The sequence below is a fragment of the Balaenoptera musculus genome, chromosome 4 (genome assembly GCF_009873245.2).
Source record: "Balaenoptera musculus isolate JJ_BM4_2016_0621 chromosome 4, mBalMus1.pri.v3, whole genome shotgun sequence".
NCBI lineage: Eukaryota > Metazoa > Chordata > Mammalia > Artiodactyla > Balaenopteridae > Balaenoptera > Balaenoptera musculus.
In genome coordinates, this window is record NC_045788.1 from 127,061,489 (window position 1) to 127,075,183 (window position 13,695).

At 46.7% G+C, this 13,695-nt stretch overlaps 1 protein-coding gene across 1 annotated transcript; it reads right to left on the reverse strand.

Moving 5' to 3' along the window:
- Nucleotides 1-273: 273 nt before the first annotated feature.
- ADAMTS1 (ADAM metallopeptidase with thrombospondin type 1 motif 1) lies at nt 274-8,198 on the reverse strand. The gene is made up of 9 exons (XM_036850848.1): nt 7,043-8,198; nt 5,057-5,403; nt 4,572-4,704; nt 4,017-4,184; nt 3,292-3,578; nt 2,879-3,065; nt 2,617-2,792; nt 1,144-1,319; nt 274-973 (listed from the first exon to the last, which is right to left on the reverse strand). The coding sequence occupies exons 1-9, from the start codon at nt 7,689-7,691 to the stop codon at nt 274-276; spliced, it is 2,823 nt and encodes a 940-aa protein (XP_036706743.1). The 5' UTR covers nt 7,692-8,198.
- Nucleotides 8,199-13,695: the final 5,497 nt, after the last annotated feature.

Consider the following 13,695-nt stretch of genomic DNA (forward strand, 5'->3'; position numbering starts at 1 on the left):
TTGTCACAGACTTAACAAAAGAAATAATAACGCCCTGGGGCTTTCTCATGCTATCTTATTGGTCAGCTATTAATGATCCTCATAAACTACCCTATCAATTTTGTAACTGGCAGGAAATTCTGATGATCTAACTTCTTTTCTACCTACCTGTACCTCCCAACTCATCAGCACACCTCATTGATCACCGGCAAGGTGCACTGGATTCCTCCAGCCTTCTTGATTTCAGTGCATCAGCCCTTCCCCACTGCCCTTTTCCCTCAACACCGCCCCTCCTTAACTGCATTCTGCCATTGTGCAAAAGTCTATGTAATGTTTAGGTTTCTTTAAAGGATCGCAGCTCTCGTGAGACAACACACCCCCATCGTGGGACAGACACTGCAAGGTTCTCTTTTTGTAACCCTTCCCGCAAGTCTTGGAACATGGCGACCAATCCCCCAGCTGCCAGAGGGGGCAAGGCAGGTCCGCACAAGGTCTGGTGCTGGCTGGCTTCACTTCCTTTGCACACTCTGAGGCGGGCTGCCCGTTGATGTCTCGGCACTCCACCAGCCTTCTCTGCACACCCTGTCCACATGACTTGGAACATTCACCCCACTCTTCAATGACCCATTCGGAGAAAGTAGGGATGGCGTTGAAAGATTCCTTCTTCTTCTTCACGAAATAGGTGTATTTAATTTTCGGTCGAAGGGCATTGCCCACTGTCAGGACTTGGATGGTTAAGGGCTCCTTGAGAGGGCTAAAGCTTCTAATTCTTTCCAATGCTGCCGAGGAGCCACTGTATCTCAAGACACTACCTTTGTACGTGATGTCTTGCTCTAAAGTGGACAAAGTGAAGTCGCCATTCAGGATATATGTGCCATCGGCAGCTTTGATGGCAAGGTAGCTTCCATTATTTCTGGATCCCCTCTGATTCCGTTGTTTCACTTCAATGTTTGTGGCTCCGGTTGGAATTGTGACGATATCGTGGTAGCCAGGTCTGCAGACAAGGAAAACAGATATAAAAGTCTCTCCTTCACCGGCTAATCATATTATCCATACTTAGCTTGAAACACCAGGTAATCACTTAAGATTGTAATTTTTACCAGACCTGTAAAAAGTTACATCGAAATGATAAGACCTTTGGGAGTATGGCTTTTTAACACTTACTTTGCACTAGTAACTGATCCTGATATTTTCTTGCATGTAGATCCATTTCCTCCACAAATGCCACATTTATCGAACTTCTTTTTGGAGTCTATGATGCGATCACAACCAGCTTTTACACATTGTCCTTGCACGCAGACAGAGGTGGAATCTGGGCTACATGGAGTGCCATCTACCACCTGAAAAAGGAAGGGCACGTACCTGGTGTCACACATTAACAAGGGCAAGAGGTGATGCTAGGATAGTTCTGAAAGTTTCCTTCGTTAACATGACATCTTTGCTTTCCTGACTATCAAAATTAAAATAGTACTCTATAACACGGCACACACTATCCTTCTCTTTGGCTTTTTTTTCGCATCTGAAAATACTATAAATTTTTTGATTATTTGTATCCTATCTCACTTTTAGCTAAGGTCAACAAAAGCAGAGCTTTTTGTCAATTTGTTTACTGCTGTATCCCCAGTATCTAGAATACTACCTGGCAATAACAGGTGCTGAATAAATCACTTGAATGTTGAATCTGCAACTGGAGACTATTTTCATAGCCTACAGTGATAATGACACATGATAATTTCAACCAAATTCAATTCCATTTTCTACCTCAGAGCCAGATTTATCTCCTCAGCAAAACAATGCTTCCATTAGTTCAGTATATGTTCTCAAACACAAGAGTTCTCAATGCTCAGACTTTCATTTTAATAAGTCCATTTGCACATACTGCTGCTAGTCACCCAGTAACAAGTACTTCGGGCCACACCCGAACTATTTTCCAAAACCACTGGATGGTTTCCATGTTAACACATAATTTACCTAACCATGCGTAAAGGGCTTTTTTTTCGCATATAGGAGTAATAATAAACCATTGCAAGAATCATAAGCGCTGGATTCAAGCTTCATTCATAACCCAAAACAGAACCAAACTCAAAGCAAGCAGTTGCCAATGTATCTAGAAGCAAAGCAGTTCTAACTTGAAATTGAACACGTTAATATATAAATTAGGGCTTCCCTGGTGGCGCAGTGGTTAAGAATCCGCCTGACAATGCAGGGGACATGGGTTCGAGCACTGGTCCGGGAAGATCCCACATGCCGCGGAGCAACTAAGCCCGTGAGCCACAATTACTGAGCCTGCACTCTACAGCCTGCGAGCCACAACTACTGAAACCCGCATGCCACAACTACTGAAGTTCTCGCGCCTAGAGCCCATGCTCTGCAACGAGAAGCCACCGCAATGAGAAACCCGTGCACTGCCACGAAGAGTAGCCCCTGCACGCTGCAACTAGAGAGAGCCCACACGCAGCAACGAAGACCCAACGCAGCCATAAATAATAAATAAATAAATAAAAAGCTCAGCTTTATATATATATATATATATATATATATATAAATAAATTAAAGAAAGTACAACAGAGCTGGCATGAAAAGGGAGCAAGCTAAGGCCTTGTTTCTTAGGCAAAAAGTCTGAAGAAAAGTCACTACCTTGGGCTGCAAAACGAAGAAGTAGCCAATGCCTTTGGCTTGACAGATGAGCTTGCACCTGTCCTTGGGTGAGACTCCTGCGTACTTGGGTGTCCACTCCACCGCGGGCCCGCTCCCAAAGGAAGCTTTGGAGAATTCATTGTGTGCCTCACACTGTTCCTCTCTAAAGGTTTTTCCTGGAAAGAGGAGACAATGATTTTATCCGTTTCCGATTTTCAACCACCCGTTTGCAGCCCATCCTTTTCACCTTCTCTCTACTCACCATTATTCTCCGGACAGTCCTCAATATTGCAGGACCTGTAGCGCACGCGCTTGCCCTCGCAGTACTTCCCTCCGTTCTTCGGGACCGGGTTGTCGCACTCCCTCATCGTATACTGAACTCCTCCACCGCACGTTCTTGAACAGTCTCCCCAGGGCCCCCACGGCCCCCAGCTTCCGTGAACAGGAGTCTAAATGGAGACACAAATGATCAGCGTTAGAAACCTCTATGGAGACCTTTTCAGGAAATAATAGAAGAGAAAGACATGGGACAAAGAATCAATAATACGACTCTATCCTGTATCCCTGCGAGATCCCACAGGTCGGGATACTAACGTGGTATCTAATGTTTTAGCATCGCTTGGTCTCTTTCAATTCTGAATTTTAAAGGAGCGTGTGTTGCAGTGGAAAACTCACATCAAAATGCTTCTTGTCAGTCTTGTTCACGCACTTGCCGTTGACACACCATTTCCCTTCTCCGCAGCTGGTGCCGTCGGCCCAGGGGAAGTGTTTGGTCTGGCACACCAGCAATCCGCCAGAGGTGCCCGTGCACCAGAGCGTCGTGCACGTGCTGGCCGCGTCCGGGCAGTGTTTGGACTCCTCCCCAAATGTAAACTGGCACTGCCGGTTGGCATCGTACAAGGTCCCGGGGAGATCAGAGGGGAGCTGTATGGGACTCTGGGGCTTGTCCATCAAACATTCACCTGTAAGGAAAGATGCCAGTGAATATTAAGAAATAGCAAATTAAAGCATGCAGGGGGTAGATCAGTCTCAGAAAATACTCACCAAAAGCGATAATATATAGCAAAGCGATTTGAAAGCTGAAGAGTTTGGGGGGAAAATGCCAGAGAGATTTAAATTATCATTAAGATATTATTCTCAATGGGATATTTCTGCATTAACAATGACAGGAAATCATCGTTCTGCTAAAAACTCAAGTTAATGTACTCTGGGAGCTACCTGACCAGAAGCACTATCTTTTACTGGAAATTAAGATCTAAAAATGCATGCGGTTGACAATGAAAGTCATTTTGAAGGAGGGAAAATAAAAAGAACAGAAGAGAAAGAAAGAGCTGGTTTCACCAGTACCCTACATGGGGATGGTTGGATAACATCTAGAAAGAGTAGCTGGAGCATCTTACCATGACCATTATCCAGAAATGATGTAATCATGTAAGCACTGCAAGGAGACCAGGGCTGGCTGCGGTCCAAATTGGAAAGCATTGACGCCATCATGTGGGAATCCCGGTTGACACCATTAATGCTGGCACATTGCTTTGCATCATCATGTGGCATGTTAAACACATGGCCTAAGAAGACATCCAAAACCCACATTAAAATACAGGTCATTTGCAGCATTTGTTTTCCCCAACAGGGATTCATTTATCTCAAAGTGATATTTCTAGAGGAAGAAATGTGTTTTGGAGATAATCTATTTTAAAGACAATGTCTACTTTTCACAGGGTGTAAACAAACATGTAAATTTCCAAATGTGTCCATAGCTCCTACTATCTTATTTTGAATTCTAATAAAAATGACCATGTGGAGAAGAATGGAAAAATTTTTTCTGCAGTTTCTAGGGAGCTCTGGCACCTAAAATAGCAATATAACCTGCAGACTCTCCCTCTTAAATTAATACACAGTTTATCAATTTGAATTCATGAATTGGGCTAACTCTCACTCTAAAACGGACTTACCTAATTCGTGGGCTGTGGTGAAGGCAGCTTGTAAGCCATCATCCTCTATGACCGAGCAGCTTCTGCTGGGATCACATACAGTTCCAACATCTGCCATCCCAAGAGTATCACATGTCTGGGCGCCACACAGGTCCTACAAGGAGCAAAGGTATGTCCTTATTAACAGAGACAGAGCATGAACCTTGTGATCTAACTTTTTGGCAGGGTGTAACTTCACATGTGCTTGAGGGCAGCTACATTCATTGTTGTTGAGTAGTTCTTTTAGGAGTACTTTGTGTGACTTTAAGATTTTCCCTAATGCTATTCCAAAAAGACTGTGAAACTTGAGATATTGAAATATTAAAAGGAATAAGGAAGATTAATCATGCTGGCCAATTAAAAAATATAAGTGCAAAAATATTGGTAAAATGCCTTACATACGTCTGCTTATTACAAAACTGATTCCCAAGAGGATACTCTCATAATTGGCAATGTCTTCCACTCACCTGTCTGGTGAAAAGAATTGCAGTGTCATAGTGCTCTGCGTCCCGGTCACTGGGCGGGTTGTGTTGCTTTTGCCAGTTGCAGAAGTTCCGCAGAGTGAGGGCAGCGTTGGAAGTCACTTCTGGCCCCTTCTGTTCCTCATAGATGACCAGGATCTTCACTACCACCAGGCTAACTGAATTCCGAATGCTGGGGTGTTTGTATAACCGGGCCGCCACCGAGAACAAGGTGAGAAGGTAGTGCTTTAGCCCACTGCCGTGGAACTCTGCCATGGACTGGTCAGCCACGAGCATAGTTTCCACGTAGCGGGGGCTGGACACAAATCGCTTCTTTCTTAGGCTTCTAGTTCCTGTAAAGACACAAGAAAGATAGTTTGTTCAGGGGCAGTCTAGCCAAGGATAGTTACCTTCCCAGAGTATATAAAGAAAGCCTAACCAGTCAAAGAAAATAATACAAAAATACACCCGGAGCAACAATAACAAAAATATTTGCATTTCTTTTCACTGAAAATGTTATTTTTAAAGTTTTCTCCTTTACTGTAAATAAAAAAGGCCATGTGCTCCTCTGAGGGGGGGGGCAGGCTTTTTTTTTTTTAATTTTTTTTAAGCAGGATTTCTTTTGTCCTCTCTGAGATCATACAATCTGAAAAAGGCAGTGGGCGCAATCATTCTCCCCAGCTGTAGTAAAATCTTGGAGCTAGGGGAGCAGGCAGAGCCCCTGAGTCACTCTTTCACAGGCCAGGAATCAAATCCTGAATGAGATCATCGGGCTCCACGTGGAAGGCCCAGGGCAGGGCTGTGGCCTCTGCCGAGGGGCCGGGCCTGAAGGCATCTCAGCCTGCTCTGCTCTGCTCGCTCGTTCCACGGGTCCCTGCGGTGCTCTGCTCTTGCCAAATCCGGGCACAAGGACCACCCAGTCTGCCAAGCAGCCTACTGCCCCACTCCCACCGCCCCAGGGAAATAAGTTCCTGCCTCGGACCGCGGGGCCACCACTGATTGTTTCCAAAAGAGCCCTCTGACTCCTGACTGAGACCCAGCCCCCAGGGAAGTTCTACGCTGGGCTCAGACCACGTAACTGCTTCAAGGAGCGGACGTACAGGGGAGAAGCGGAAAATTTTACAAGCCACGTGAGAAAGTTAAAAAAAAGAAACAAGGCATCCCAGTCAGTGACAGAATGAAAAGAACTAGACAGGAAGCACTGCACACAACTTAGAGAAACAGGGGAAGGCGGAGCAGGAAGGATCACCGGTGACTAACTTTCAACAGTGCTTCCGAGCAGAATTATGGCCGCGAGAGGGAGCGCAAAGTGGGAGGCTGGGGGGAGGCGCGGAGAGGCGGGGCGAGCTAGGCAGAGACCTCCCAAGCAGGTTCTGCGGAGGGGCCCCGCCACCGCCAGCCGGTCGGGGTCAGACTCTTAAAGGGGGGGAAGGGGACAGAGACCAGCAGAACAGGGATCGTAGCGCAGCTGTCCAGGCTCGCGGGCTGCACATTCTGAGGTCACTATCCCTCCTCCGCCCTCCATCTCTGCCTTCCTCTGGGCTCAGGGTGCGCGAACAGGCAGCGATTACAAAACTAAGCACCAGGCTGCAACTCGACCAAAGGACACATGCACAATTGTTAAAAAGAAATTAACAAGGTGGAAAGAAGTCGCACAAGCTCACATTCAACTAAAGTGGGAGGCATTGGGTTACCAGCTCTCCCTTCCGGATCGGAACGCTTCTCCTTAGCAGAAAAATCATTGATAACGTCTGTCCTCTCTTGATCATTCATTATTAGGGCAAATGGAATTAACTGCCCCAGCAGGCTTTGGTTAGTTTACCAACCCAAATCTTAAGCCGCATTCCCTCCACACCACGTCTCCATCCTGTCCGCAGACATAGGCTCGCGTCTGCGAACAGGACCCTACCCTCAAGTCGCGCAGCACAGAGAAGGTAGGGAGAGGGAGATGAATGGAGAGACAAGTGGGAGCCACTCTTCTGGGACCGATACCTGTTGGCTGTCCCGTGCGCTGTGTCGCTCGGTCCCGCAGCGGCCCTTGCGCCGTGGCGTGCTCGCCGTCCGACCCCGCTCCCCCTGCGAGCTGCGTCTCGTCGTCCAGGACCCCGCACCTGGCGCCGCCGCCGCCCCGCCGCCTCCGCCGCAAGAGATGGAACTGAGGCCGCGCCGGAGGCTCCTCCCCGGCTGCGGCGGCGGGCGCGGGCTGGATGAAGTACTCCTCGCCCTGCAGGTAGAAGGCGCCGCGCACGCCCTCGCAGAGGCTGAGAGCGGCGGCGGAGCTGGGGTCGCCGTTCACCGTGCCAGAATAGAAGCAGTGCGCCAGGTCGCCAACGGGATCAGAACGCGACGCGTCGGGCCCGGGTCTGCGCCCCACCGTCTGGAGCGTGAAGCCGGGTGCCAGGAAGCCGCGGTCCGGCTGCAGCTCCAGCAGCAGCTGCCGGCCGAAGGCGTCCAGGCGGAGGTGCGTGGTCCTGTGTCCTGGGTCGCGCTCCGGTGCCAGCAGCACCAGCTCCTCGTCCTCCTCGGTGGGGCGCCCGCGCACGCCCGGCACGACCAGCAGCGCGGAGGCCGCGGCGAGCAGCAGCCGCAGCCGCACGGGCGCAGGCTGCGAGCCGCGAGACCGTCGCGCCGTGTTCCCCATGTCGCCTCCTTCCGTGCGCCTTCCGAACCCCGCGGGGACCCCTCGCGGCACCCGAGTCCCGGGAGGCACCGCGCGCCGCCGCGCACTGAGCGAAGGGGCTATTGTTCGGGTCCGGAGCTCAGAGCCTCGCTGGCCTGCCTCGGGATTGTTAAAATTAACAGTTACTATGATTCTTGGAAAGTGCGCGCAGAGCCAGCCGCAGATGGGGCTCCCGGAGTCACTAGAGAGGAGGCGCTGCAGTTCTGCCGGCGCGCGGGAAGTTTTTCTTCTAGCGAAGAGCTGGAGGCACCGCGCACTGCGGCGGGGTGGCTGATGCGGAGACACGGAGCGCCCTGGGACGCCTCCGGGAGAGGGGCGACGGGCCACACGAGGATCGGCGCCTGGAGCTCCCCGCTTCGGTCTCCGCCTCGGTCGCGGTGCACCTCGCTCTGCGCAGGGCTCTGTCCTCTCGGCCCTACCGCGCGCCCTGGCTATGCGAAGGCCCCAGGCTCTGAGCCGCTTTCCAGCGAGTGCAAGAACGGGGCAGCCCGGGCCGCCTTTTTATAGTCTTGGACTATGTCTCCGCCCACCCCCCTTACCCCCCTTTCTCCTCCCTCTTGGCCGCCTTTCTATCCCCGGGACGCCGCCCCCTGAACTCAGTCGGAGCGAAACCGCGCTCTGCGCCGCGGGCCTGGGCGGGGGAGGGGGCGGCCTCCGCTCTGGCTCGGCGCCACTGGCTCTTCAGTCTGGGGGCGGAAGGCGCAGGAGGGGCGCTGTGAGCAGCACTTTGTACGTCTGGGGCTGCTGCTGGGAGAAGGTACTCCCTGCCACCGCGCTTTCCCCCCGCCGTCTTCCCGGACTGCCGTCCCTTCCCGCCGCCCCTCTCTTGCGGGAGCGCAGTTCGCGCGTGGGGCTGCAGTTTCCAGAAGGGACGGTCAGGGTGGAGAGCGGAGTCCTTTCTCCAAGACTTCCCTGCCCGGGGGCTGTCCCTGCGCTGGCCCCCTCTCTCACCGCATCCCACCCCCGCCAGCCCCCGCCTCTTCAATCTGGGAGATGAGCCAGGGCCCCCCTTTCTAGAAAAATACCCCACTCCACCTCTCCATCTCCCTGGCCTGCCACAGGCCGGTTTGCTGCGACGTGCCCTCTCTTCGCCCCAGCTTTTCTCGGGAAAGCTTGATAGGGCCAGCGCGTCCCCTAGAAAGCGTGCCTGGGTGAGGAAGCCAGGAGACACTTTCCAGGCCATTGACTTTAAAATGGGTTTGCATTTTAAACCTTCGCCCTTCCCCCTTCCACCATCATCTCCCACCCCCACCCCGACCCCCTCCAGCCCCAGCCTTAGAGACTTCTCAGTGGGAACCCGGGTTCACACTTCCGGAATAGGTGATCTGGAACGCGCGGTTCAATTCCCCAGAGCCTAGGGAGGGAACTGCGCATTCTCTTCATTCGAGAAATAATCAACTCCCACCCAGTTTGCCTTCTTCCACCTACTAGCAGCTGCAGGACGTAGGCCAGGTTTGGCACAAACGTCAAGGGACCCCACTTTTCCACCCAGGGAGCGGCGGCATCGCTGGGGCTAGAAAGTGTACAGTGGAGAAATTAGGCAGTCGGTTTCCTTCCCCGACCCCTCCCTCCTCTTCCCCGAGGAAGGGAAAAGGCTGCCTCCGCGTTAGGAAAGCGAGAAAAGTTGAGCCTTTCCACCTAGATAGGTCTCTAAGCAAAAGCTGAGAAGCTCTTCCATCGAAAAAGAGGGAGGGGTTCAATGACACAGAGGAAGGAAATGTTTCATAACGTTTCCCCAGGCGGAAAACCACGGGGACAATAGTGAGAACGACCGCCCCAAACCCGGGGCAGACCCGTGTCCCTCACACTCGCGCGCTCCCACTTCCTCGCCCGGCCCTGTCTCCTGCCTCGCCGCTCCCACCCCTCAGTTTTCACCAAGTTTGATCTCGTCCCTTTCGTTACTCCTCCCCAGATCTTCCCAACTTCATTCTGTTCTAGCCAAAAGCGTCCCCTGCAAGTCCTCCAACGCGTCCTTCTTACAACTTTTGCTTTCAGAAAACCTTTCCAACTTCCTCTTTTCTCTCGGAGTTCTAGATCGCCTACTTGAAAAACAAAAACAAAATCTTTGCTTCCCACTCTTTAGGAAAGATCAAATCAGAAAGAATGGCACGGAGAAGCAAAGCGTTTAAAACAACCCCTGGCCCCCATACACTTAGGCGTGGATGCTTTCTTAAGCGTAATTGTCCTTTCCTAAGGTCATTGTCACAGATAAATGCTGAATGAGTAACCCAGAAATTACGTATATTTTAAAAGCAGGTTAAAGTAACTCAATGACCAGTTTTTTTCTTTGCTCCTCCATTCTCCCACCATCTAACTATTTGACCCTGTTTCTGCCCACCCCCTTTCACCCAGTCTCTCACCCCATTCCATTATTCCTTCAAATTTAATATTGACATACACATTAATGAGTGGCCCCATTCATTTCTATACTGTCTAGCCTAACTCATTCTGTTGTTCTTTGAACTGAGATTTATTCCTCTTTGCTTCACAGGTTTCATTTCCCAAATATCCCTACTCCTCAGTTTGATTTCCAGACCTTTTTTTCTTTTTTTAAATACATTTCGCCCCTCTGTTACAGTATTTTTTTAATGTTTTTTTTTTTTTTTCATTTCATTTGTTCTTTCTCTCCAGCTAGATGAAAGATGAGATTCTTAGGGGAACATTTGAGGAAAAGTCACTTTACACTTACAAGATCTTGACTATGGAATCATGGAAGCATGACGACAAAGCCATCAATAAATTTTCACATCTCTTGCTCAGAAGAGGGCTCTGGAAACAACACACGGTGACCTGCAGTTGGGGCCTCAGACTGGCTTTGAGATGGAGATTGCAAACACTTGAGGTGGCCCAGTGTCTGAGAGGCTTAACACATCCATAAGGGAAAATGTGATTCTCTTGAATTGGTACAGGATGGGAAATTCAAAAGACCAGCAGAAAATGTGTAGTTTTCTAAAAGCTCATGTAATGCATTCCAATCTGTCAACTCCCCTACATAAACTTTAGCTTTTAAAATGTTTTAATGCAAGTTTGGCCTTTAGTTCATTTCTGCCTCCAGTGCATTCTGATTGGAGTTTGTATAATTCAAGGCATACATTGCTAATCTTGAATGGCTTACTTCAAATCTATTATAATTTTTACGTATTTCATGCTGTATATCCAAACAGAGCTGAAAAAAACAGAGAGCTAAAGGCAAAAGTGGCCAGGAACATGGCTTTTTTTTATTCACTGGGTTTCTCTCCAGATTTCTGTTCTTTTCTATAATGATTCCAATCTGTTGTGCACCTGTAGTTCTGGGAAATGATTCTTTTTTAATCGCTTCAACAGAGGCATGGATGTAGGAGTTGCCAATTACTAAGCTTGAAAAACTTCATCCATGCTCAGAAGAACATTTAATCTACTTACTGTTTTGTTTTTTTTTTTAAAGATCGGCACTCTTTACGCATTTGTGGTAACACACAACTATATACACATAACATATATGTATATTTATAAAGAAAATAGTGAATTGAAAAAACAACTCACTGTAGAAACAAGACCAACAGAGCAGAATTTGTACATGGCACTAGTAAAAGTGACATGAAATACTGGGTCCTTGTAAATAAGTTTCACACTCTCACACTTATAAAATGATTTGCTCTTTGATTTAAACATTCATCCAAAAGATCTCATGCTGTTCTAAACTCTGCCATATTTCTGATTTTCTAGACTACATATAAGCTTATATAAATGTAAATCTTGATATGTTTTAATATACTGACCTTAACCAATTTTTATTATTTGTAGAGATGACCTAATAAAAGTTAAAATATTTGACATAAAAATATTCTTACAACAAACAGTTTGACCTTTTAAAAGCTTTCTTGTCCCCTGTTAACAGAGAAAAGGAAAAGTTTCACACATTTTAAAGACACAGTACTGGACTGATAATTCTCGAGAATTCTATACCAAATTAAGTATTCAACAAGTAGCCATGAAATGAGAGAACCTGGTCATATACATGAGCTGTTAGCATTGTTTTAGTGTAAACATTGTGTACAGAAATGATTAATGTACCTATTTCATAAACAGGTAATGCTATTTATTCATATTTTCATGCCATAGGATTTACCAATTAGACATAGGAAAGCTGTTTAGCATTAGTGCTTCTTCTGGGGACATATGGCCTAAAATGATGGTTTATTTGATTATAAATGAGAAAATAGAAAACATCTCCTTTAAGCAGGTTATAAACCCAGAACTATAACAAATATTGAAAACAGAAAAATGAATGTATATTGCATTTGGACTTACAATTGCTATGATTCCAAAGTCCTGCATTTGCAAGAGTCTGTCCAATCCACTTCCTTTGCTTGGCAGATGTGGAATTGAACCTCAAAGTGGTTGTTATTGCCTAGGATTGTATAGCCAAATTGGGGGCTAAGAAATGACTCTGACTCATATTTTTTAATCAAATTCCTTTTGGAATTTTAATTATCTAATTGTTTGGTAGGTAAGTGTGTTGTCAGACTTGTTATTGATGTTGTTTCCAATGATTGCACTTAATTTAAGTTCCGAGTAGGAGTTTTCTAACAATAAAAAATTCCACCTTAAAAGATTCACAGCCTATAGTACTTCTTTCTCAATCCACGAGGTGGCGATGGTCTACAGCAAATGATGTAGAGCTCAGGTTTTGTTTTTTTGGTTTTTTTTTCTCCTAATACAGTATTTCTTCAGGAATTTCCAAAGGTTTTACACTTTTTCAATCATATTTCATAAATTTTTACCAAATCTTAACTTTTGTGTCATAGAAAATATCTTTTAAACATTGTAATTTAATGTATTTGCATTCTTAAAATAATAATAAAATGCCTTAGCCGACTTTTTCCATTCATGTAGCTCTATTAGCTTAAACCAAAAATCAATTAAACTTTAAAAAAGAAAGAAAACTACCTCTAAGCTAATACTGTGGATCACTTTTATTCATCATATGAGAGCTTTATGTAATTCAAATGAAAAAAATCAGACATTACAATTCACTAAAACAAATTAGAATTCACTCATTAAATATATTTATTAAGTGTTTACATGCTTAGTCTGCATCAATACTTGACTTCAATGCTAAAGTTAACTCATTTTCTTGGTTAAGAAATTTTCCTTACCACCAACAAAAGAAAACTTAAAAGTGCAAAAAAAAAAAAGAGACGTGAGAAAATGTTCTACCACCAGGTGGTGACAAAAGATAAAATTTAAAATGGCTCTTAAGTGCTTGTACTTCTTGTAAATGTTTGGCTGCTCCCAATAAAAGTGACTTCCTAGAGTCATGTGAATTTAAAACCGTATTCTGGGGATAACTTAAAATGAATTAACACAATATCTTTAGTTTAATAAAGTCTAAAATTGGAAGTGGACACTTTTAGTCAGCAGGAGGCACATGAGACCACAGAAGAAGAAATTTGAAACAAAATTTCCCCCACTCAGCTCACAACATATTGATTAGCTGATTGAGAGAGGAACTGGTCCTCCCCCAGCCTCCTCTCCCTCCATAATGCAGCTGTTTGAACAGAGGCTGGAAGTCAATATTCCAGATATTTTGGAAGTGATTATTGCAAATGGTAAAGAGCAATATCTGATGATTTCTAAGCTTCCTCCCTACAAGAAGAATTTAAGACTTCACAAAGCTCCTTTGTATCTTATGGATAGGGAATGACTGAGTTACTATGTTTTGCAGTTGATTGGCAATCCACTAGGACAATTAGAATGGAGAGCTCAGAATCTCTGACATTCGCGTATCTTCAGAATCCAGGGTCATGCTTCTCAATCTTTCTCACCCATAGAAAACTATACTTGCACCTCCTACTTGGGTCAATGGATAAGGATGCCTGCTGTCCAGAATACTGGCTCAGGGAAATTTCTCATCCCAGATGGCTCTCAGGCCATCCTGTGAGCTGAGGAGAGAGCTGTCTCAGCACACCTGTAACCTGTTGAT